Source organism: Lipophrys pholis, assembly GCF_963383615.2.
Source record: "Lipophrys pholis genome assembly, chromosome: 3".
Classification (NCBI taxonomy): domain Eukaryota; kingdom Metazoa; phylum Chordata; class Actinopteri; order Blenniiformes; family Blenniidae; genus Lipophrys; species Lipophrys pholis.
The window spans coordinates 14,566,655-14,593,851 of NC_137627.1; the positions used below are offsets into that span (position 1 = coordinate 14,566,655).

At 43.3% G+C, this 27,197-nt stretch overlaps 1 protein-coding gene across 1 annotated transcript; it reads left to right on the plus strand.

Annotated features, from left to right (window-relative positions):
- The first annotated feature begins 1,866 nt into the window (after positions 1–1,866).
- On the plus strand, positions 1,867–25,773 carry ttc9b (tetratricopeptide repeat domain 9B). Its single transcript, XM_080459165.1, has 3 exons — positions 1,867–2,619; positions 23,761–23,943; positions 25,200–25,773. Exons 1-3 carry the CDS (start codon positions 2,151–2,153, stop codon positions 25,292–25,294), a joined length of 747 nt encoding a protein of 248 aa, XP_080315291.1. The 5' UTR covers positions 1,867–2,150; the 3' UTR covers positions 25,295–25,773.
- The last annotated feature ends 1,424 nt before the right edge of the window (positions 25,774–27,197 follow it).

The window sequence follows — 27,197 nt, forward strand, 5'->3', positions numbered from 1 at the left end:
ACAGGCTTTAACCCTATCATAGCTTGGATGTGGTTGTGGTGGGTTATGAAGGGAAGTAATAACATTTTGTCAGTTTTTATTGTCTAACTCATGCAGAAGTTTCACACTGCTTGATTATTCAGACATGTTTATCTCTCTGCTGGTTCCAGTCAAGATAACGGCTCCCCCTGATGCGGCACAGAGCTCTGATTCATAAACCATGCAGCAAGCACAGATGTAAAGCTAAATGTTTGAACAACTTAGTGTCATTGAGGGGATACACGTCGAGTCTCGGGGATCCTTCTGCTGCTTATTACCTCGATATATCACACCCCAGAGAAGCAAGATGAGCATCAAATCAACTGAAAATGACTGTACCTGGCTCAGTGTCTGGAAAGAATATGCTGTTCTCTGCAGGGACAGTCAGTCTGGCTGGTGCACCTCAGGTGAACCACACATTACATCAACATGAGTGTAATGAACATTATTTTCCCATGGAGGTCGCTGTCCGCCTCCTCCTCCTCATCTTCCTCGTGCTCCCCGCAGCCTCCTGCTGTCCGTCTCCATCGCCTTGAAACCTTATCAACTAAAGTCATCTGGCGTTGTGGACCGACTGATGCTGAGACAGGAGACGTGAGCTGAAGAAAAAGCGGAATTAACCTGGATCCGCATGTTTTCTACAGTGGAAGGACGGTCCGTTTCCAAACAAAGGAGTGACGTAATCTGCCCCCTTCTGAAGTAAATAATAAATCATTAAAAAAAAAAAGATCGGTTGTAAACATCTTACAAAACAGGGGATGATGTCAGGGCGTGACCTTTCACCTATTGACCCATAAATAAGCAATTAATGTTGTTTTTTTAAATAATTTTTAAAAAAACGCATATGATATAGTATATGTTTTTATTGTATTAATAAATCCACCGTAGAGTGTTTCCGACAGATAATCGGTCGTCTCAGGGTATTTCTGCACGTTTCTTTCCTGCTTTTTTTTCATGTAAATTCTGGACTGCAGCAACGCCTCACGACTTCCCATAGTGCCGTGCGCTTGGGGGGTAGTCGTGCACGGATGTCATAGACATATAAAAGTAGACAACTGGCTCGCGCGCGTTCAGTGTCACCGCCATCTTGGATGAGGCTCTGCCTTGCCTCCAGTGATTGAATAGGCAATTGAAAACAGTAAATCAGTGCTGAATTAATATAGTATCATATTTCAATAATTATCCGAATTATCTGACATCCATTCAACTCTGTGTCTCCCAGAATAAATAATATTTAGAGCGAAAATCCTTGAAAAATAGCTGCTGCATGGACTTTACTTAATTTGACTGTGATTGTAGGCTTAGTTTTTGAAACACTGACAGCGTACACATTTGAACTTGTTTCTTCATTCAATTAATTATCTTTCTTCAGTGTGGCACATGAGCAAACCTGAAACAAACAGTTTTGTTTTGAACTCAAATAATATACACTGAAAAAAGAAAATAGTCGGACCAACTTAATTCAATTGTTATAATTGGTGACATTTAAATGAATCAAGTTCTTCGAACTTAAGTTAAGTGATTAGATAGAGTTGCAGTCAAGACCAGAGCATCTCAAAAAACAAGACCAAGACCAGAGAATCCTGAGATTTTTACAGATTTTTAGTATGGAAGGCAAACTCGCACGAAAATCGTTGGATATTCAGTTAGTTGTGATCATTTTTCATTGTGTCAAGACCTTCCTATATTGAATTTAATTATAAGGAGCAGAAGAGAGTCCTCATCCAAGAAGGCGGCCACTCTGATGTAACTGCAACACAGCGAGCGTCAATGACGAGACCATTTCTACCGACGTCTACATTCACAGGTCTACGTCTATATATATGTGCTGTGGTGCGTGCGCGGCGCGCTGTCTGTGGTGCTGAAGCTGCGCGTGCTGCCATAGAGATCCATCCGAGCATCCTCCGCTCCACAGCCGGGAGCCGCTCACTGCAGGCTGGGGGGAACCAGGACGCTTCTGTCAGCGGCTGCAGCTTTGTAAAGTCCTCCTCAAACCACAGCCGCTCTTTAACGCCTCCGCCAGTGAGAGCCGCGACCCGGAGCCGTGTGCGGAGCTGTGTTCCCGGGGCTCGCCGTCTCCCCGGTGCCGTCGCCTGTCCAGCCGCCTCTGCCGCTTCCGTCCTGCATCCTTTATGCACAGCACGCTGCTCTGGTCCTCCCCGACTAAACACACCCTAGTGTCCGAGCACCATGGCCCGCTCCGGCCGCTTCCACTGAGCGACATGGAAGCCAAGCAACACCAGATAAAGACACTAAAGAGCTACCCGGAGACCGGCGGCCGGAGCCTGGCTGCTGCCGCCGGAGGAGACGGAGGAGGCGGCGGCGGGCAGCGAGCCGGCTCGGCTGAGATGGAGATGGAGACGAAGATCCAGAAAGCCATCGACTTCAAGGTGGAAGGCAACCGCTGCTACAAGGAGAAGAAATTCCGGGAGGCGATAGGCAAGTACCACCGGGCGCTGCTGCAGCTGAAAGGCGTGCATGTGGTGGACGGGACGACGGGATCCGAGGTCAACCTGCTGAGCCAAGCCGCGGCCAAGCTGACCGAGGAGCAGCGCAGAGCCGTGGAGAGCACCGAGATCGAGTGCTACGACAGCCTGACAGGTGAGCCGGCGTAGCCCGCAAACAGCCGAGGACTGCTGACACCGTCGTCCGCTCCGGTTCAGCGGGTTCACCACAGCTCGTAGGTTGTAGTTTATTCCAGCAGGTGCACGGAGATCAGGAGAGAAGAAGCTGGCACTGCTGGGAGCGCTCAAACACAACACAGATGGTCGGATTGCATGGGGGGGGGGGTTGAAATATTTTTGCAAAATTAACACATTTTTCATCCAGATAAACAGTTTCCTATCCGTTTCAGAAAATATCTTCTCATCCTTGTCGAGCCCAGGCTGTAGAACAGTCAGTGTGCCAGTGCTTTGTTAAGAAAAAAAGACAATGAATAAATAAAATCAAGGTCATGAGCTTCATGTTTTATGGGATGTAGACCTGTTTTTTATTATGCATGAGACAAGTTCATCTTGGTGTAACGTCAAAATTTCACTTGGGCTGTATGGAGAGAGGTGATGTAAGGCTGTGTAGTGTATGGCACCACTTACTACTGGCTGGGCTAATAGGGCTCTTCATCACTGTTACATCATCACTGTAGTATTTTTATTCTATTCTATTCTATTCTATTTGACTACTCTTAGTTACAGCATGCTAGTTTTAATAATAAGCTATATCTGAAATAAGGCAAACCATAACAAAAAAGGCTTGAAGCATCACCGTAAACAGTGAAGCTGCAGCTGGTGAATATTTTCATATTAATTATACTCTTCAGTAAGTTTCTTCTTTATACTCCCCGGAAAACTGATATATAGGACCTACTTGGCTTATTGTCAGCTTTCAATTCCTCGAAAGACCAATTGCAATCATTAATGGTCTTAAGTACAGGGGAAAACGGTATCAGATTTGTTGGCAACTGATTCGCTGACAGCAGAATAATCCAGTGTTTTTCAACCTGGGTATCATTTCCGTGGAGGTTTTACATCTCCCGGCAACATGAATAAAAAAGACTGAGTCCAAATGTGGTTCTATCTTCTGATGCATCATGATGGCCCATTTATCTGGAACGGGTTAATGCCGGCATGAGTTCTGCACAAATCAGAATGCTGACCGTGATGCTATTAAAGCGCCTTGTCATTCGATACCAAATCTTGATACCTAATGAGTAAATCTCATCAGCTGCAGTGAGTCAATAAGCGTGCAGCAAGCTTGTACTGAGATCTAATAACACGTTGTAATTGGCTGTCTGATGTTACATGTTGTAAAGGCGTAACTGGAAAACACAGCACTCCGCTCAGAGACGAGGCTTCTGTGTGTGTGTGTGTGTGTGTGTGTGTGTGTGTGTGTGTGTGTGTGTGTGTGTGTGTGTGTGTGTGTGTGTGTGTGTGTGTGTGTGTGTGTGTGTGTGTGTGTGTGTGTGTGTGTGTGTGTGTGTGTGTGTGTGTGTGTGTGTGTGTGTGTGTGTGTGTGTCAGCTTTTATCGAGAAAAAATATTGATCAGCATTTAAGTGGAGATATCGATGTTATCCAGGATTTCTTTAAACTGACTGTGAAGGCTATTGTCCTTTAAGATGTTTTTGTTTGTTTATTATTATTAGTAAGGTGAGCCCCCTTCACAGAGCTGCAACCACATCCTGAGCCCCTCATATCCTCCTGCTGCACATGCTTTGTCGCACACCAAATATAATTTTTCTGTTAAATGCTGGACTACCAAAACATTTTCACATGGTAAGATATTATTGCTTACGGTTGCTGGGATCTATAGGCAGTTAAAAACTCTTCTCCCTATAGGTGGATGGTTTTGATTGGTTGAGACAACTGCTTTAAAAGTGCAGTATAGTAGGAAGCGTCCCTAGAATGAAAAAAGAAACTCAGTTCAATAGAGTTTTCAATTTATTTCCATCCCGTGTTTTTCACTGTAGATTACAGAACAGATTAACCCTGTAAACTTGAAACATTTGTATGAAAACCATTTCTGTCCTCTTTTAGAGGTTTGATCCAAACTTCTGCATTTCACTGGCCATTACATGTCATAATGGGTACCGATAATATATTTAGCACATTATAGTTTACCCGAGCTATAAAGACATGGCTTGTCATAACGAGAAAACATTCTCGTATTGTTTTTAATTCATTCATTTCAGACATATCAAAAACATTTTTGCAAGCACGTACACACAAAGGTACACCCTTATCCACATACACATATACATCCATATTCATATATAGACCCCTCGTTGATAATCTCTATAAATGATTACGTTTAGAATTAATGAAAATACTTTTGCACAAAACAAATAATCTATATCCGAGTATACTCACGCATACTTATATCCATAACTCACATATCTAATTTAACTTACCTGAAAAGTGTCAGGTAATTACGAGGAACTACTCAGAAATATATTTATTTACAGTAGCAGCTCTACCTTTCCGTATAAATGTTACTGAAATTAGATTTACTATTTTTTTATTTTTTTATTTTTTATCTATCCTCTGGCCACTCAGTAATCTATCGTAACTCACTTTCAATAAGGTTGCCGGTTGTGTTCTTATGATATTAAGCCTAAGATAATTAGATAAGCCCACTGATATCCTGCTATATTTGATGTGTGACTCCAGTTTCCGGCATGCACAGCAGATGCTGATGAATGCTGACAGCCAGAGAGAATTGATGATGATTGTGATTAATGACGCATAGTGGCACTACGGCAGTTACATCACATCATATATTAGACCTCGTATCTCCTGTTACATGTTGTGATTTCTGAATTGTGGGTGTGGCGTGACGGCAGCAGTGATGTTGCGTCTTGTTGCTGTCCCAACGCCGCCCGGCCGCCCGGCCGCCCAGCCGCCCGGACATGATGCATTGAAGGTCGCTGGTTGTGCAGCGTTCAAAGCTGTCTGGAGCCCGTAGGATGGCCACTGTGGCGTGAAGGGGGGAAAGGTGGGGGGGAGGGAATGGGCCAGAAGAAGAAGAAGAAGAAGAAGAAGAAAATATGGTGAAAATAACAGAAAATCAGGAAAAGCATGAAAGAGGAAAAACAGGCCCGGAGAGGAAATGGAGAGAGCAGTGGAACAGAAAGGGGGTGATGAGGAGGAGGAGGAGGAGGAGGAGGAGGAGGAGGGGACTGCTAACACGACAGGGGGTCATATTTACCATGGCAACCATCATTGGGCCTTTTTCCCTCTTGCTGTATTAATACTGTTCATGCCCTCTCCTTGCTGATGCTTCAAACTGCAGCGAGGGCACACGCGCACACATGAAACCACACAAAGAGACCCGACACCAACCTTGGCTCGTTTTCATGAGCAGCCCTGAGTCTTTAAAACCAGCTCTTTCTACTCATTCAACAATCTAAAAGGCACTGAATAATAGGCACTTCAGGGAGATCATGGCGATTAATATGAATGGTCAAGTGTGATCCATCCCAAAATAATGATAATGAACAGAAAAAAAATGTACGGTGATCATAAGTGGCTGAGCATGAGGAAGGTGTAGATTGTAATATGTAAAATATGTCAGTTATGAAAACATAAAAAACGAATAAACAAAAAAAAAACAGTAAATATTGGTCTTTCATTGGGATTTTTGTTCATACTCTGGGTGCTCGCTGTAAACAGTAAACATCACAATAGATAGTAAATTGAATAATTACTCTGATCTCCAGATGAAGGTAGGTACAGGTTGATTATCCACTTCACATCCCTGCTGTTTTGCAAAATCAGTTCAATCACTAAAGACGTCTGCTCTGCATAATGCCTCCTCATCTATCCCATTTTGCATTTATAGCAAATATATTATTTGGAGGAGTGGATCTGCACGACCAGTACTCATGTCTGCCTTGCTGACATTTTGTGTGCCTGTGTTTTTTGGACATTAACAGAGCAATTCATGTTAGATATTGGCAAGAACTCAAACCTCACAAGGCCAATTAAATGACAGAAATTATGTCCATCCCACTCCAGGCCGTATCCAACTTTAGAGCCACGGTTCAGTGGATCTGACCACAGCTGACTATGGGTGAGAGCAGGGTACACCTTGAAAAGGTCAGCAGTCCATTTTAGAGGAAATAGAGAGAGAGACAGACAGTCTCACACACACATTCTCACCTAGAGGCATTTTTAGTGTCTCCAATTAAACTCAAAACACATATTTTGCACCTGTGAAAGGAAACTGGAGTACTCAGAGAAAGCCCACACATACAGAGAGAACTTGCAAACTACAAACAGAATTAAAACCCCAACTTGACTCAAACCTCTAATATGCCCACAGTGCGGAAAGAAAGGCAACGACTCCACCTCAAATACAATCTCTCTTCCAGACAGTGATAATGTATTGTTGCAAGCATTTGGCAAAAGTTGTGTTGTTATCCCCGTTGATCTCAAGATCTGAGCACAGTCAGTGATGACTTGGTCGTTGTAACTCCAAGAAAGATTCTGTCTCGATAATCAATCAAATTATGTTACAAAATGTTATTTATCAAGTGTCGCCGACGGCTGAAATCATGCAGAGACTGACTGGGTACAAAGTCTGCCGTCTGTTCTCCCCCCTGGTTTCCCGGAGCTGTGCTGGACAGACAGTGTGGTCACCGTGGTTATGAGTGAGGAGCTGCACTGTGACTGGCTGGCTGTCTTTGGCTGTGGCGTATGACTGGAGAGCAACAAGCTCGTTAGACCAGTCACACATGTGAGTGTGATCACGTGTCAGCACTTACATGTGTTACTTTTTGCATTTGTACCTGTGTGTGTGTGTGTGTGTGTGTGTGTGTGTGTGTGTGTGTGTGTGTGTGTGTGTGTGTGTGTGTGTGTGTGTGTGTGTGTGTGGGTGTGTGTGGGTGTGTGTGTGTGTGTGTGTGTGTGTGTGTGTGTGTGTGTGTGTGTTCAGTGCTGCTCCTCCCGTACACAATGCTGACATTGCTGATTTGGTTTAAGAGAGTGTATTAGTGTGCATGTGCTTTTCCGTTCTCTGGTGTGTGAGCTCTTCGTCTTCTTGATTTCATTGCGATGGTGACAAGCTTTTCCTGTGTCTTGCTCCAGTCGAAATGACAATCCAATGAAGTACAATGAAATTTAATGAAGTTGAGCTGAGAGCTATATACAGCGTTATTTCAGTATTCAAACCATGGTATTCAGTCCAAAGCCATATGAGGAGAATATGATGAATATGGTGTTTTATGATAGATTAAATTACCCATATTTATTAGAAATAGTTGAACTGAGCAGTGCATTGACCAGCAACCGCAACCGGAAGCCTTTGCTCAATAAATCTATAAATCAATAAATCTATAGTTTCCGTGAGAAAGAAAAGCTTGCAAAGTGATGCAAACTTAAATTACAGCCGGATAAAGTTCTTTGTGAGCTGAATGGTGGTAAAGTGGTGGTTGACATGGGCTCCAGCCACATACTTTATGACCCAAAGTTGGATAGGTGCAATAGAAGATATGAATGAAAGATTGTCAAGATATATAACATAACATATGAAAAATACAACCAAACATCTCATACACTCGCATATGTGGGCTTTTTTGTTTATTATGTGAAACTGATGTAAAGGAAATATTGCAAAAGTCACCTATCAGTGATATTTCCAGACAGGGAAAATCCAAAATGAATCTGTATTAGTATTCAGTGCTATTTGGTCATTTTTATTTATTTTTGTTTACAACATTTTATTTTTTTTAATTGATTATCCACCTGCTTTGTCGAAGCACTTAAACTTAGTGGAGGAAGTGGATGTAAGTGTTGTTTTGTAAAGGGAATTATGAGGATTTTCCTGCATGCAGAGACAAACATGTGGTTTCAGAGAACTAAAGAATGAATCTAGCGGTATCCACCTGATTCTGTCCTCACAGGATGGATGATGAACGTCCTGTTTGCTGGCCTTGTTAAGAAGACCTCCAGTCTGCGCCTCCCTGTAGGCCTGTATCAAAATAGGTTGCGCTGCCACTACTGGTGTCGTCTGTGTCTGCCGCGGTTCACAGCAGTGCAACATGTAGGCTCGAGGCAGGCTGCCTGTCATCCATCAATCCACCCACCATCAACACTCTGTGAGGCTCCAGCAGAATTAACAACCATGTCCATCGTTTCGGTGCTCATTTTCTCAAAATTGATCATAAAGCAACACTTTGACTGGCCACAGTTTGGGAGCAAGTTGTAATAAGTTCAAACGTGCATCAGAGTGTTCAGAGAGGATAAAAGTGGGAGCGGGATGGTGCGATGGTGTCGTGAGAGCGATCAGCTTGACTCTTCATTAACTCCTGCTCGCTCGGATCGCCTTCTGAAGTCTCCCTTTGTTCCTCCTGACTGGCTCAATCTGTGAATGAGTCAGAAGTCGCCGCCTTGGGAGAGACACAGCAGGGGGGCGGCGAGTGAAATTGTTTGTTTCGTAACAGCAGCCACCTTTTTATTCAACCGCTGCAGCTCACAGCCGCTCCGCTGGCAGTGGTGATGATCCAGCAATTTCCACCCACTCGACACATAAAAAAAAAAAAAAAAAAAGAACTGTTAAGAGAAAGAAAATAAAAACACAAACCGTTTTCTAAGAACAAACAAAAGGAACAGTCTTTCGTGTATAGACGTTGGAGCTGCTATCGTATTGGATCATATGTTAGAAACACAACATTGCTTGACAGCTATGAGAAGTGAGCAGACCACGATGTTTCTTTTTATCATTTGTAGACCAGCTGTGCTGCTGTACCTTAATTAATCTCATCCTACTTTAATCGTTTATAATGGAAAGGCTCAATATAAATCTTTGCGGAGAAAGAAATGTGCTGACAAAAGCTACAAGCTTCTCCTAGGAGTGTGCAAGCAGATCAATTTAATTGCAAGACTTTTAACAAGTCCAACTCTAAATAGATCCACGATTAGTTTCAGGCATTTTGTTTATGTAATGGTGTTTCTTGGAGTTTAACATTGAATCACATGACTTTTTTTTTTTTTTTTTTAGAGAAGAAGTGAAGAAAGTCTGTAACCTCTCTCCCTGGCTTGTTTCATTAAAGTGTGTCGCTCCAACAAGCGAATCAGAAATCAAACCCTATATAGTGTCATCAGAGGTTTAGCCAATTCAAATCAAGGTATCCCCTCCCTTTGACCCTCCCACAATCAAGCAGCTCTGCTCTGGCACATGGCACCACGAGAGGAAGTACTTCCTCCACTTCCCAAGATGGACATGTGTGGGCGGAGCCAGTCCAGCTCACACAGACACAGCAGATTCTGAATGCAGCTCCGATGATTTAATATTGAATTGGATGAAAATCAAGGAAAAGCTGGAACTGGGGCAATAAACTTTGAATACAACGTTTTTGAACCAACGAGACCATGTGAAAGTGTTGAAAAGCTGAATAATATGACCCCTTTAATATCATATCGAGATAGAATATTTTACATCTCCTATTCTTAAACCGCACATGATACAATGTCATAGCTTCTTTTTTTTCTCTTCACAAGCCCCGCCTTCTTTACAGCACAGCTCTTGGACACCATGCCCTAGCTTCACTTCCTTCCACAGACATTGCAGCCTCTGAGTGCAGTCTTCTGTGGAGGTGTTTGGGCTGCATTTGAATAACATCGGTAGACTAGTGATTTTACCAGTCCGTGCTGCAACTCTGATTAAGAATAGTCAATGCCCGCTTACAACAGCAAGATAGAGTGGAAGACCTCCCCCCTTTCATCGCCTGCCAGCTCAGTCACAAGGAGACGTGGTGGAGTACATGAGATAGGCAGAAGGCAGAAAAAGAGCGAGCCGGAGAAGAATTGGGGGGGGGGGGGGGGGGTCGGTGGTGAAGATAGAAGGGTTAACGTGAGGAAAAACCAAGGTTGTGTAAGAAGCTGAGAGCACTAGACTTGCTGGGTGCTTCAAAAGCAAAAATAAGCTTTCTATTGTGTGCTGGCACAGTAGGAGGATAAGGAGAGTTACCACACAAGAGTTTGAAGGGGGATGGGAAAAGGTTTGGTTGGTGTTTTTCCTCCCTCTGTGCATGCACGTCTGCTGTTAGAGAGAGATGGCCAGAGCAGAGCCATGAAAATGTCGAGTGCCAGAGCTGCAGATGGCGCGGCGCTGCTGTCAGGGGTACGGCTGGCACTCCCTCTACTGTACAGCTCATACTGTACCGTCCTCTATAGCGAACCTCTGAATCAGCTCACAGCGTAGAGATCGAGAAATCTGAAGAGTGGGGTTAGCGAGAAGTCATGGATGGGTTGGCTCAAGAAGGGAGGGGTGAGGGAGAAAAACCAAAGGGAGAAGCCGGACAGAGGTCTTGAATATGATGGGATTACACAACGGGGGATGGGGGTGGAGGTGGAGGGCGTGGGGGTGTGGGTGGGGTGCGGGGGGTAGTGGGTATTACTGTAAAGGAGAGTGGCAAGTAAGGAGGAAGTGGAGAAAACATTTATTTCTGTGACCTCTGAGCATCGGAGGAAGAACCCCCCCCCACACACACACACACACACACACACACACACACACTCCACTGGAAATCCAATTCAGGCCAAACAGATTTATATCATAACTCTGACAGGCTCATATGATTCCTGTCACAACAGTAAATAAGATCCAGTCATTTGTCAGGGAGGAAGGGAAGAGGGAGGGCACACAGGGCAAGCTGGACAAAGAGAACATGGAAGAATAGTTTTATCGTTTCATTTAATGGGAGCATGGTGACGCCAGTGGATGATTTCCTGGTAAGACCAGGGTGAACCTCATTACAAACTGTAGCTTGAGAATATATGAAAGGCAGTTTGATACGGTGGTTTTGCATTTGAAAAAGGAACAGATGCAGCTGCATCATAACGTCAATAGTGGGGGGAAAAAAACTATTTAATAAACCAATTTCATTACATTATCAAGTCACTAATAACATATTTCTCCCATTTTTTGTCTTTTTTATACCTGGTATAGAAATATTTTGGCTCAGGGGGTGGTCTGTCGGTCGGTCGGTCGGTCTGTCGGTCGGTCGGTCGGTCGGTCGGTCGGTCTGTCGGTCTGTCGGTCTGTCGGTCGACTGGCTGGCATAACATTTTGAAGGGCGTATCAGTCGAAATGATAACAAACCCGAACAGTGATTTGAGACATACAATTATGACTGCTTTTTGAATGTGGGAGTAAAGTTGTGGGTTTAGCCATTTCTATATGATTCATATTCATCCTCCAGTTATATATTCAATAAAAATCTTAGTTTAGGAGGAAACGTGGACACGATCTCTATATGTGGATCACATTTCCCTATGAGCACATGTTTGTGACACATTTGCTAAAGTTCTCGTTCCTCTTTTCAAAATGAAATCCTTCCTGATGTGGCCTGACAGTTGTGTGGAGTAATGAATAAATTGAACGTGTCTGTCAAAGCTGGTCGGTAGTTGAAAGTCATGGCTCAAACACAAAACCCTTCCCCGACACCCTTAGAGAGCGAGAGGGAGAGCGAGTGAAATAGGGAGATAGACTGTGAAATCCAGAATATCTATCCTCTGTAAGCCACCAGTAATGAGAATTCACTGAAGTTTTTGCGCATATTTAACACCCTGTGCTCTGCCGGACAGGGCAGAGTAAACTGTTTAAATTCATCTCCGCACTGATCGAAAATAAAAGCTATGTTGGCCGGGAGTTTTCCCTGCTCAGCCTATTCTAACCTGACGGTGAATGCTTTATTACATGCCCTGCAAGAGGGTGACATTGAAAACTCGTCCTTGTTAAACCCTGTTTGTGGTGGCAGTGAGATGTAAAGGCAGTGGTGAGTCTGTTTTGCTGATCCAGCAATCGGGGCAGTGAAGTATCTTTGACAGATTTAATTTCCAGCAAGGTTGTTTCAAACTGGAAAAGACAAATGCAATTATAAATCAATTTATGAGGCAAAATAATGATCAAAACATTCATTTAAGGTACATGTAACATAGGCAAACTAAAATTATTCAGATAACTTCAATGCAAAACCACAGGTGTAACAGTTACAACAACTGCAGACTACATATACAGAGCAAAGATTTTTCAAACTGAAAGCAACTAACAAGCCGATAAATAGTTTTTCGTTGGGATCAGCTGTTTGCGATAATGTCTTTTAATGTGGAAAACATTGGGAAGGCTGTCATTCAACCAAAGATGGCGTGAGAGTTGAGGAGCACAATGAGATTCAGTCTCATGCTTTGAAAACGCTTGCATTAAATTAAAAGTGTTCACTCTTTGTAACTAAACTAACAAATAATGATCAACTGAGCAGTTCCCTTTTAGTTCGGAGGAGCTTTTGACCCTGAAATGACCCCAGTGTAATAAGTATTTTTATGTTTCTTTCAATTCAACACTTAGCTAGTATGTGCTCATCTAACTCTGTTTTATAGTGTTCTGATGTGAAAACCTTCAAAATTACTTTCATTTCCGTTTTTATTTCACGTGCATGTGCACTCACACACACACACACACACACACACACACACACACACACACACGCACACACACACACACACACACACACACACACACACACACACACACACACACACACACACACACACACACACACACACACACACACACACACACACACACACAGATGCGTGTCTGTTTGGTTTACTAACAAAGTAACAGCCACATTTTCTTTGTTAGTGGAGAATTTCAATGATTGAATAGCTCCGTGGGTAAAATGCACCTCAGGCTACTGTCACTGAGGATGTACATTTATAGGAATCAGATCATAAAAAAGCCGAACTGGAGCGTGAAGATGGCAGAGTCATTAAGACAAAGTGTTCTGTTCGCAGCACATCAGTTAGAATGATCACAGTAAGTGTCTCAGGAGAAATTAGGACTGATGAGGGAGTCTCATATATTTACCTGAACTGCCTCCATTCTGCTCCCATACGCTTCATTTTCCAACTGAAATGTTATGATCCTCTTGAGAAAACAAAGATCAAAACTTTCAAAAGCCTACAGGTTGTTTTTAAAGTTTTCATTTCACTCATAATTGCTAGTGCTTCACCTGAAAGACTCCCATAAATCCACCCGGGGACGCCTGTTTATCTCTTCACATTTAACCACAAAAACAAACAGACAGTGATCAACAACCACAAGTGCAGAATTTTTCTCAGTTCGAGCGTACCACTTTGACAAACTACACTGAGGCGTGTTCAGTATAAGACCATGTAAATGTATCTCTAAACAGAATCAGATTTGAAATATTTAAACATCTCGGTAAGGATTTGTAAATGATGAACGTCATTGTGTGTGCCCCGGTTTGATTCTACCTGCTGTGGACATTTTCTTTGTTGGGTTTTCTGCTGGTACTCTGGCTCCCTCTCACAAGCTAAAGATTGTTAGATGTATTGGTGACTTTAAAGTGTTCATACATGTTTGATGTCAGTGTTTCATATTGGATGAAGTGACTCATGCTGAAATGACGACATTCATTTGAATAACACACGTCCGGTGGCTTCCTCCCTCGATGTTTGTTAGGTTAAGTGGCAACTCATAATTGCTGCTCTTGAACTGTTTGTGTCTCTCCTGGGTAAAAACCTTGTTGGCTGCTTGGTGCTTGATAGTCGATCCATTTTGTCCCCAGCCCGATAGCACGTGTAAAGTAAAGCTTTATTCATTCATTTCCTTCAGGTGCTTGGTTAAAGCGCTTCAACACCTTACTGATGAAGCATGACTCCATGAAAATCTGAGCCAAACCATTTGGCAGTTTTTCATTTCTTGTCACTTCTCTTATCTGTCTTCAACCTCTGTAATGCACTGAACCCTTTTCTCACAACTATTGTGCATAGATGTTCCAAATATAGGTAGAAAATTAAAAAGTCAACTTTCACAATCGAGCACAGCGTTGATTTCACTTTGTCTTGAGTGTTGTTTGGTCACGTGTAATGAGACCACGGTGCCTGACAGCAGCAGAAGACAGAGGCCAAAGCTCTGCTGAGCACCAGACAAGAGTCTGCCTTGTGTCCGCAGATGACATCACCGCTTCGATAATGGCCTGGCTTCAAGCCGCAACAAAATTATATCCCTGCCAGGGAGTTCAACTCCAGATAAAACCTCATAAATGTCTTTTTTATGCTTTATTAAACTGCACTTATCTGCCATTTGAAAGTCTGTTTTTACTCACGACGTTACAACCAGCAAAGCCTCCAGACACAAGATAAAAAAGAAAAACTAACATATCAGCAAGAAATTAGCTAAATAAAATCAAAGCAACATAAGCTGCTCTTCATTTCCTCTGCAGGTGTCAACAAACCCCCACAAGAGGAAAATACTGGAAACTGTAACGTGCAGTGGAGTGCATCAAATGGCTTCATGCCGGCCAAATCATCTTCGCTTGTATAAATATTTAAGCAGATGAGCATTAATCCTGAGTCAGGACTATTTTTGGAGAGTGAACAAAAGTGCAAATTAAACATTGTTAAGGTGGGACGGGAGCACGTCCGGGAATTTCGTGATGTACGAGACAAAGAGTGTGTGGTTGAAGCTTGATATTTGAAACTTCTGGTCTCTTCTGGAACAAAATCAGAACAATAAACGATGAGGCTTTTCTCTCCTCTGAACGTCACTCTCTCCGTGAGATCTAACAGAATTATGTGCTTCCTTGATTTGCTTTCACTCGCAGGATCAATGTTTCACCGAGGGGGATCCTTGCAAATACGTTTGATTTCCCAGCGGTTGTCGGTGTCATGAGGTTACCAACATGCCGGGGACTTGTCGAGGGAGGGGGCGGATTAATGCTGTGAGACTGGCAAACATAAGGACAAGTACATTTTAGACACACATATTGCTTTTGAAGAAAAGAAATCACAATAGCGTGTCTGTTGTGATTGTTTACTAAGGTTGTTTACTACTACACCACAGGAATACTATAGAATAATATAAATCAAAGTCCCTTTACCCTTGTTTGGGATTATATATAGGTCATACATGATCTGATCATCTTTGCTGTGAGGCCTAGATTCACAACATTCCGGTAAATTAATTGTATTACAGTATATTACTGTTGTTATAGATTTTGTTGCAGATGTTTCTATTTATGTACATATCACTGTGGTACCAGCACCAGGCTGCCCTTCATTAAAAAGGCTATATTTGGAAAATCAGTTCATCCAAAGAAAGTTGTTGAAATGTTCCGTTAATAATAACAGATGCGGTCTGGGTTCTGCACAGGGACAAGTTTGTACAGTGGGTGTTACTACTTCCTTTTAGATGTGACACTTTATAGCCTCTTATGATATTAACAATATCACCATCTTCAGGCCAAAATTAGAAAAGGTTGTGCTGAAATGCAGCCATCAATTCTCCATAATCACAGTGAAAATCTATTAACAAGAATTCAGCAGACGTTAAGTAACTGCTTTTCCGGCACGAGCACTGTAATGAACATATTTGTTTGACTGATATCCATCCCCCCTCATCTTATTCTAGACAGAAACCTGAATGAGTAAAACCCTAAATTACTAAGATAATCCTTTATTCCATGTCATGCAGTACATCAGAATGAATGCACATAATTGGAGAGTTGAAAAATCACGATACTGATTCAAAACGCAAAGTCACGGGCTCATTAGGAGGCTGGTCTCGGCTCTCCTCGTTTGAAATTACCCCCACTGGGACGGCCCTACGGTGGTCTCAGAGACTCAAGCAGCCATAGAGGAGTCATAAGATAGAGCAATTATGGAGGTTTCTTTTAACACCATATGGAGCTGCATTAGTCTTCTGCTACAATGACACACAATCAAAAGAGATCATCTGCTCGGCTTGTTTAAAGCAAAATGTTATTTAATGACAAGATGAGCTTTTACTGTCTCTGTCATTATGTATATTTCCTCTGAGGGGAATAGCCTATTTTATAATCCTTCTGTCACATTTTCAGTGATATAGAGGAGCTGCCAACCTCATGATTCAGAACTTGTCATTTGTTGCGTTTTGGGACTGACAGCTTCATCTAGACAGCTTTCAAAAGAAGAGATTAGAAAATCAAACCTTATTGATCCCAGAAGAAATATCGCATCGCAGCTCAGTAAATGGACTTGAAAACTAGATGAGAAAGAAGAAATCTGGAAGAAATAGTAGAAAACATCATTAATCAGATGTTAATCTCACTATTATATGAGGAAAACCGTTAGTGCCGTTTATAACATTAATAATGTGTTTTATTTAGAGCTGTCCTTCAGGACATACAATGACAATGTATCCATCCCTCTTCTATACTGCTTTATCCAATTCAGATCCATGAGGGAGTCGATACCAGCTTATTCAAGGCGAAGAAGGAGCACACGTCACTAGTCCGTCACACACATTCACACACATTCACACACACTCACATTTACATATATGGACAATCCAGAGTCCTCAACTAACCTCAGAATTATATTTCTGGAAACAGGAGCACCCTGAGAACAAAACCATGCATCCACAGGAACAGAAGAGAGTGCTAACCACTTTATTATACTACACTTGTTCACAGTGGAAAGTATAACAACGAAACAAAACAAGAGTGAGTCAGAAAGACTTAACCGATGATGAGGCTGATGGATGGAGCAGACCTGAGACGAAGAGTACCGATGTGGAAAAGGTCTGACAGGTATCTAATGAGTGAGGTTATGAATGGCACTGAATGTATGAAGCAGAATTTTCTGTGATAAGATGCTGTGGTTTCCAGATGTTTGTGACTGTAAGAGACTGAATGTAGACACAAAACTGCAGAAAAAAAGAAGAAGAAGACAGACTATAAAACAACTGGCTGCAGGAGAAAGTAGACTAAATGCCGTGTCATGTTGGAGCAGGCGAGCCATTATGATAGAGCGCGCGCTGACCTGTGGCCACGCCTCTCCGCAAAAGACGTTTTCAAAAATGCTTTGGGTGGAGCTATTCTTAGTCGGCCCGGAGAGGCCGGCCACACAGTCCGAGAGCTGTGACGTCACCGTGGAGGATCACTTTTGGCATTAAAAACACATGAACGATGCAATTTCACCGTGATGATTTTGCAAGGCTCATTTGTCTCTTTAAATCAGGCCTTTGCAGCAGTTTGACATTGTTAAAAGAGGCTGCAGTGGATGAAGAGATAAGGGCTCGGCTTTTGAATTGTACAGGGACTGGCACTTAAAGGGGCAAATGGAGGAGCTGTAAACGAAGGGGTCCAAAGATGGAGGCGTCTTCAGCTGAGAGAGAGAGAGTGAGTGTGAGTGATGGGTCTCTCCATCCATCATTATCATCCCGCAGAACTAATTACAAGGTGATGGACAGCAGACTAATCAGCAGGGCCACCGGTGGCTTTAAATGAGCCGGACGGTGTCACAGCTGGTGTGATTGAGAAGGACGGAGGACACGAGTCCAGGGGGACGCTGAGCTCAAACACCTGCAAGACAAATCAAGTTTATTATTATGGCACTTGTTCAGAAAACCAAGGGAATATGCTTTACATCCATAAATTACAGTGAATTATCCTTTTACAGCCGTGCAGGTGGAGCTGTGATATTCTTTACATCCCAAAGATTACTTAAACAAACTAAACAAGTACAGGAAGAAGTTAAAACGATGAGGCAAGGAATGCCTCCAAGAGTAAAATAGATGCAACACAGTTCATCCATTCATCTGTTTCACCCCCTTTTCTCCAGTCATGTTTGTGGTGCACTGGTGTCAACTTTTCAGACTGTGGGAGGATTTCGAAGTTGCTGCAGAAAAGCCAGACACACATTGGTAGAATCTGCAATGGGAACCCCCGGCTAGAAATTAAAGCCACAACCTTCTCTGAAAATGGAAATGTGCAAGTCAAAGCGTTTCAAAGAAGAGTTTTCAAAGAAGAGTTTTCAAAGAAGCCTGTCTGATGGGGCTTAAGCTGCAGGAATAACCAGATAGCAGCTGATAAATTGCCTTATAACTACTTATTTATGTTGCAAAAGAAATGTAGGAACTTCTTTGAGGGGATGATAAATAAACAGGAAGGAAATGTATGTTCAGTGGATTATTTCATTGTTGCCAGATGCATGCTGTCAGAAATCCTGGTTGAGTATGTGGGTTGTGTGCATAAAAAAACCCAAAAATGGCCAAATTGTCTCTGCAAATACCAAGCAGCATCTGTTTACTGTTGGATCTTTTGAGGTGGATTGGAAGATTGAAATCTGAAGAAACCAAAACATAATGGCAGTTTATTCTTTCAATAAACAAGAGAGTCGTGGAGAACCATACTCAACCCTCGGCAGCCTTCCTCATAGTGGTCACCAGCACGGTCACACCCTGTTGCCCAATCTAATACATACACACCTGCTTGATGGGGTTGAGGTTAGAACCACTGGTCTGCCTTGCAAATCAGACACCTGACTGTCAGTACCTGGAGGCTCCAGAGGCTAAAAACAATAGTGATTAACAAAGGGAAATAAAAAGCATTGGCAAATTGTTTCCATTCCAAGATGTTTAAAATTTTCTATGGGTTTAACTCACATACACGTTTTGCTCTTCATCCCATAAATGCATGTTCCCTCGAAGTATTGCAAAAAAAGAGAGAAAGAAATAGAGTTATCATTGTAATAGGGTTTGACAACTTTTATCAAAATGAGGCGAGCTGAAGACCAAACACATCTACTTTATAGTCTTTAATAGTCTTTATAATCAACATTTATGTGTTTGATATTTTTTTAACTCGAAGCAATATACTAATTTGGACTATAATAATCGATACCTGGTTGAAATGTGCTGAAAATGACCATCATCCTACCATCGCCTCTGAAACCCATGAATTATTAACTTTTGGCTCACCAAGAACCTTTACAACAAAGAAATAATCTGCAAAATCACACGTTTAAAGAACAAACAGGAAGGCCCCTGAGAAAAAAATATTATTTCAAGAAGCCTAGAAGAAAAGGAGTTGATGTCTCTATTCAACGACGGGGTAGCAATAACTGAAAGCCGCCTGTTCATATTTTGGATCTGATAAGAAAGTGACAAAGAAGCAAAGGCTCACACATGAATCTCTCTTGTCTTCTCTGCGTCGCTTCCCTCAGCTGTCTTTGGATTTCATTTCGTTGCTGTTCTCTCTATCTCCGTCCTCCATCGCTCCCAGATTCTCTTGTTTTCCTCTCTTTTTTTAAACTCTGTTTATTTTTTTATTTTTTTAAATTTCAGGCTTTGGCACTCTGTCTGATAAATGAAGCCGTGCCTGTTTTATTTTTTCATTTTCAGAAATGATGCTTCGGGCAAACCAGCGGGGCTCCTGAGCATGTGTTAACCACTCCCCACACCCCCACACTTCTCAATGCACACTCAAGCACACGAAACACAAGCATCCAGTCACATGAACGCAGGCAGATGCATTAATACACATTTTCACACTCTCACACTCGACAGCTGCTCTGCACCTCCTAGGTTTGGAGGAACGGATGCATTTTTAAATACCGTTCTCAGCTCCCTATTTTACCATTTTGATCTGTTTTGTTTGCTTCGGGCGATCTTTGACTCCAAAAGACTCCTCAGAAAAAACAAAAATCTCAATTTTGTTTCCTTTGTGGCATCTTATTTTCTCTCCTCTGTTGTCTGACATGATGCTCTGAAACCTGGAGCACACCTTAAACTCTTTATTGTGCTCAAACCGTTTTTGAAATTTTCACCTTGACCAACGTGTTAGACAGTATTAATGGGTTTGCTTCATTCCCATGGGCATCCTAGTGCCATGTGCTGGCCAGGTACACAGCTCATACGATGTGAAAGAAAATAGGAGTCACCAAACCAAGCCAACTTCTTCTATCAATCTGCGATCTAGTTTTTTGTTTCAGTTTGAGACACTTTCAGGTGCGGACAGGAGGCAGCAGCTCTGCAGCCTCATAAAACTAACGGTAATGCACTGTCATCTGTCCAACTTCTGCAGCAGTCTGCATTACAGGAGCTCAACTGTTTGGCCTTCACTCACCAGTTTTCATCAGTGAGCCTTAGCCGTCCATGACTCTGTTACCAGTTCACTTATTCCCTTTACTTGGACCATATTTGATAGATGGCTGACCACTGCAGACTGGAAACACCAGCAGGCGCAGCAGTCCTGGAGACGCTCAGGCCCGGTCGTCGAGCAATCACGTCTCACTCTCAGTGGCAATATTGTTATGGCCGATCATTGTGCGTCATTGTTCTTCCTCTCATTGTTCAGCATCAGTTTAACATTTCTATCCATGTCATCCAAACAAGGACATGATCTTATTTTACTTGTAAAAATTCTTTTTAGCGACCAGAAGTAAAACATTTCAGTTCCCCGATGACAAAAACCTGGGATGAAGGTGGATTTGTTGCAGAAAATTGATCCCTCTCCTTTGTTTCTTATATGTTAAATGTTTCACAACCAGCTATTTGTGGAAGTCACTTTCTAATTTCTGCACCTGCTGCCTCATCTCTCTTCTTTTAATGCGGGACTCAGACAGCGATGCCCTTTCACTGACGGGGACACTTTGGCTTCAGTGATAACGCTGCACAGTGTTTTATCAGGCCTCTGTCTGTCTGTCTGTCTGTCTGTCTGTCTGTCTGTCTGTCTGTCTGTCTGTCTGTCTGTCTGTGTCCCTGCTCAACCTGCTCCGAGGATCCCGTCATTATCACACCCTTAATGCATCTCACCACACTCTACATTTCCTCTGGCATGCAATCCGTCTGCCTAATGGGCCGGGAGGGTGGAGCCGGCCAGTCATCACTTGTGCACCCTGCTTTTGTGTGTGTGTGTGTGTGTGTGTGTGTGTGTGTGTGTGTGTGTGTGTGTGTGTGTGTGTGTGTGTGTGTGTGTGTGTGTGTGTGTGTGTGTGTGTGTGTGTGTGTGTGTGTGTGTGTGTGTGTGTGTGTGTGTGTGTGTGTGTGTGTCTATTTGTAAAGTCATTTCAAGTCATCTGCCAGTGATTATGTTTGTGTGGCCAAGTCCTGCCCAACTCTTGTTTGTGCCACATGTAGAGCACATTTGCAGTCGCCTGCTGATCTTGTGCCATCAAGAGAGTTTGAGTGTTGGTGTACTGCGCATGTTCGTGTGTCAGCGTCCGTATACTCTCTAACTGCATCAGCCATTAGGCCATTATGGACTGTAACTGAATACCCTGAAAGCTCTGCTCACGTCCACTGCTGGAGGGCAATGATGGATGGGTGTGTGTCGTGCAGGGGTGAGAGTCGTCATGCAACCGGTTCAGTTGTAAAAACAAATCAAAAGAAGAATAGTGTGGAGAAAGGTGTGCGACTGGTATCTGAGGTGAACTCCCACTGTACCAGCCTGAGCAGACTTATGAGCGCTGAAGACGGGAAACAGCATCGACCTTGCCGCTCCGCTCTGGGCTGAGTCATGAGCCTCACTGGAAATAAGAGGATTGTCAGGCTTGCTTTTGTTCCTTTTAACTATTAAAGGATATGAGAGTACATCTGGCAAACAAAGATGGAATTAGGACATTTTATATGGCGCTTATGACAACTCTCATAAGGACAATACAGATTAAAGAGCTTCACAGAAGGAAACATTTGAAAATACACTTACAGATAACGTACTCAAAGGACCAGATGGGCTGTTTTAGTGCACCGGCTTGTAACTCATATATGCAGGCCTGGTCAGGTCAGTGTACTCACGCTGCAAACCTTCTCGCTATTTGATCTGGAAGGATGCAAATTTTGCAATTTTCATGATTAGAAATGTTTCAACAGTATTAACTGTATTTTGACTAACAAGCTGCACCTCCCTCCCTTAACCACCCATAAATAAATAACTAATAAATAAATGACTCGGTACAGGTAATGACTCGATACATGGACACGCACGCTGCATCAGTTATTAGTCATGCACAACTTCAACCACCAAATACCAAAAAAGTATTGATTCTTATTGAAATAGTTTTCCCCCTGATATCCACTATGAATCATTTAGTGTTTAAGTATAGTTGAGTCGTTGATGGTGAAGGCCAGTGTGTGTGTGCGCGCGTGTGTGCATGTGTGTTTTATAAAACGCTCCTCCCTCGACCATTTCTCACTAAGCGCTGGCTCTTGCTCCCTGCTTGAGAGCCACTAACTGCTTTTAACACCCTCTCCCCGCCTCTCGCCCTCCAGTCTCCCACAGGTCTTGCCACTCCTCGACTTCAACCCCACGCTCACAGTCACACACGTACACAATACACATCTCCTCCCGCCTCCCGCCTCCTCCCTCTCTCCGTCTCTCACTCCTGACTCACCCTGCCTCCCAGCTCACAGCCCCTGACTCATGCTATTCACAGAGCTGTCTGTGTGTCAAGGGCAGACTCAGAGGGGAAAGAGGGGAGGAAGGAGTCAGGCCAGCAGCGCTGCAGGATGTGACCGTGAAACACACAACCAGGAAGAGAGGGGAATATTTTGGAGATGTATCATCAGATAAAAGGGAAGAGTGACGGTGGGAGAAAGGTAGAAGTGGTTGTGATCACCAGAGGAATAGTGTTTGAGTGATGAGATATCTGAGCCATCGGCAGGCGTTTAAAAGCTTTGCCGGGCTGAGAGCTGTGTGTGTGTGTGTGTGTGTGTGTGTGTGTGTGTGTGTGTGTGTGTGTGTGTGTGTGTGTGTGTGTGTGTGTGTGTGTGTGTGTGTGTGTGTGTGTGTGTGTGTGTGTGTGTGTGTGTGTGTGTGTGTGTGTGTGTGTGTGTGTGTGTGTGTGTGTGTGTGTGTGTCGTTACTAATGAAGTTATTTTCATCTCACAGCTGCACTGATCTATAAGGACTGAGAACTGATGACTGTTACTTTTTGAGCTGATTGAAGTTTTACTTTCAGGCTGTAGTTCATCACAGTATGAGCCTTGTGTCCCTCTTCTCTTAAGACGAGGGACTAAATCCTGAACATCGTTGCAGTGTTTTGGTTTTGTTTTTTCAGATTTCTCTCCATTGTGCATCTGTTTTGCATGTGGAGTTCAACAGCCGCATGCTCCTCTCCTGCCCCAGGGCTCTAACTGCTTGCACCACTTTTTGTCTTTTCTCTCCACGCTGTGAGATGTTAGTCCCTGCTGTTTAAATTCCGCTCACTGCCACCCCGAGGAAGCTCCGTGGAGGCTAAATTTCACCGGGCCTCTATTAAAAGGCACAGAGTGGGATGTCAGCATGAGATCCCCGTCTTTGTTTCTCACTCATGGGACCTGCTTGTCGTTGTCACTTCATTCAATGGCGCTCAGGGTGTTCGAATGCACAAAATGATGCAAATGTTTAAAGTGAATCTCTTTATTTACTTGGAAGCATCTTGTCAAACCACTGACTTGTTGCCCGTCTCGTCTCTCCCCAGCGTGTCTGTTGCAGTCCGAGCTGGTAAACTACGAGAGGGTGAAGGAGTACTGTTTGAAGGTGCTGAGTCACCAGAAAGACCACTTCAAGGCCATGTACCGAGCCGGCATCGCCTTCTACCACCTGGGTGATTACGAATGTGCCCTGCGGTACTTGCGTGACGCCAAGAATCGCGAACCCACAGGTGAGAATGAAGCGACAGCTTCAGTGAGGGAATCGACAGCAAAGAAAGAATGAAAGAAAAAAACACACATCAAGAAATTAACTTACAAAAACCTGAAAACTGGACTTGTTCATTTCCACATTCCTAATTTGAATATGCAGAGTGAAACTAGATAAGGCAATAATGAAACATTTATCTATAATCTATAACAGACTACTAATACACGTTTGATTACTTATCGAACTTCACTAGTGAGTTGACTGCTGAGTAATAACTTCCTTGAATCTGATTGAGAATTGACATCTATGAGACATTTAAGAAGACGAAGAACTAATGAATTAGAGGATGAACATGAATGTAACTGGCTATTCATTATATCATATAAGGTTATTGCAAAAATAGATATTTGAAATATTATAATGCCGTAGGTGATATAAGAAGAGACCGCACCTGTCGTTTGATAAAAAAATATATAATATTTCCTTTTTCGAGAGTCTGACATAAGGAAATGTGTAATTTTTTTTAAAACAAAAAAACATTGCATCAAAAAAACCTGACATATAAACACCAACATATCCTACATTTACTAGAAGTGCGAACTGTGCAGCATGTCATGATGGTGATAATAATATTGAGAATGTGTAAAGTATGTGTTGTTCATGTGAAGCCTCTCTGCGCTCACCTTTTTCACATTTATCGATCACGAGCAACAAATAAACCACATGTACGCTGCTGCAGCAGGGAACGACTCCAGCTCCTGGAGGGTCTCAGTTTGATGAAGCAGCAGTACAGAACGGATGGATGGACGAATGAAATATTAATCACAAGATTAGATAAACGCCACGAGATCAAACATTTCTCTCACTAAACCTACGTCACTCCGCCGTGGAGAAGTGCAGTTAATCCTCCAAAAACAAGACATTAGTAAATTAGTGAATAATAGAGATATCTTTTTGTTTGTGCTCGGATGACTGAGGAGCGGAGAGCTACCACAAGAGCTACACCCTTATGAAAAGTTTACCTTTGCTGACTGTACAGGGAGAAACGGTTTCTTAACACTCAGTCAGAGAAGCACAGGCGATAGAACAGACGGCCGTTATGTCTGGCCGTTTAAGGTGGCAGGTAACTAATCATTTGTATCACGTTGGAAATACCAAGACTTCCTGTTTTTTTGTTTTAAACTCAAAGTCCCTTGAATATAAATATTTTTCGTATAAACTCATGATGGGATAATTGAAGATGTTTATTTTCTGGTCTCGCTTTCACATCCCCCACAGACACCAACGTGCTGCGATACATCCAGCTGACAGAGATGAAGATGAGCAAGAGTGGACAACGGGAGCGAGAGAGTGGCAAAGAAAGCCAGGGCTAACACCCCCACCCCAACCCCACCACCACCCCCACCCCCGACCCCTCTCTGACCTTTGAACCCATGAGCAGTCCCATTCTGACCCCACCCACCCACCCCTCTCTGTCCGCCTCCTCTCCTCCTCTGACTCCAGGCAGCAGCACAGACAGAAGAGACCCAGTCACTCGCCTGCGGTGGACAAAAACGGGACACATATCAAGCGCTGCCTGCAAACCTTCATCCTCTCTCTCTCTCCCTCCTCCTCCTCCTCCTCCTCCTCTTTCTCCCTGTTTCTCCCTCAGGTGCTGTGGTTCCTCTCCCTAGACCCAACTCAGCAAGGAAACAATTCTAAAAACAAAAAAATGAATTGATGGAAAAAAAAAAAAAAAAAAGGCTGTATTATACTCATATGAAACCGTCATCGTGGTGGAATGAATAAGGAGCTTCAAAACATACATATGAATAATGGACATTTGCGTGATTTAGTAAACGTTTTAAAGACATAAGATGCATTTCGTTCTCGGCTCTCTCTCTCTCTCTCTCTCTCTCTTTTCCTCCCCGCCTTCTTCGTTCTCTCCGTCTTGTGTGAAACTGGCGAGGAGAGCTGGAGGGTTCGGGAACGTTGACCCACAGCGGCAGGAGGGCGAGGGCGTGTGTGCAGGTGGTACCAAGCTGAAGCAGTGGGACAGTGAGGGGTGTGTCTGAGTGTGTGAGAGACACACAGGAGGAGCACAGCCCGATCTGATTGTACATCCTAACCCAAGAGGGCTCACTCAGGCCCCGTCTCCCAGACGATGGGACAGACTGGCACGAGACACCTTTTCATCCGGCGGGGGAACAGCCTGCCTCTGTGCTTACAACTAACACTTTTCTGTCTCATTTTTTCTTTCCTGGATCTCAGTTTTGAGACTGTTTTTTTTTTTGTTTTTGCTTTTTTCAATTCAAGGGCTAAATTCAAGTGTTTGTAAAAAAAAAAACGTTATTTGGGTTTTCAGCTCGCTGTCATACTGAGTAGTTGGTGTATTGGTGGTAAATAGCCAGAGACAAAACTTCTCCAGCGGTTCGCGCTGTTTTTTTCAGGTGTGCTGTCGTGGAAACTGGTGTGTCGTCTGAAGCCCGCCCGGGTCATGTGTCGTGTTATTGTCATTGACTCTGTCGCAGCCCCTCCCTCACTCCAAGTCAGCCCCCTCTGTTCTCCCGTCAGGGATGACGCCACACAAAATAGCCAATGAGAGGAGTTCCATTTCCCGTTCCGTTGGCTTTGACGGCTGTCCACCTCTGACACTGACATTTCCGAAAATGAAAAGTCCGACCCTTTTATCGCTAATGCCGAGGCTTTCCAGACATCGATAAGACAACGAGGAGACTCTGGGCGGTGTTAGTGCAGGGAAAACAATCACACACACATCTGTCCCAACAGTCCAAACCACCGTCCCGGAGCACTCAGCTTTAGTGCACTCCGACAAGAGTGAGCCATCTGAGATTTCTCCTGCTTACACTTTATGGTATGTTGATAGATAAAACACCCGAGTTTAAAAGCTCTCTGTGCTGTACGGAGAGATGGCGCACAACATAAGCATTAGACACTGCTGACATTAAGGTTGGTGGATATCCATTACCCGCTGCTTCTCTTGTGATTTGTGAAGCTGAATCGTTGACAATGTGAATATTGCTTTTGAAAATAGCTTTTACCACCAGCTTGAATCTGGCTGCCCATGTTCTGCAGAAGGTTGGATTGAACTTTTGAAAGCATGACCTGCATTTTCCCTCGTCTCAAACGCCATGAAACCCACTTTCCTCTTTTTATCCTGTGCAAAGCCCACATCCTGCATGTAAACGTGCGGCTCCAGAGAGTTACTTCAGATGTTTGGGATGGGGATTATAACTGCTCTATTGCTTTCTGCCATGGCATGCTGCCACTAAACTG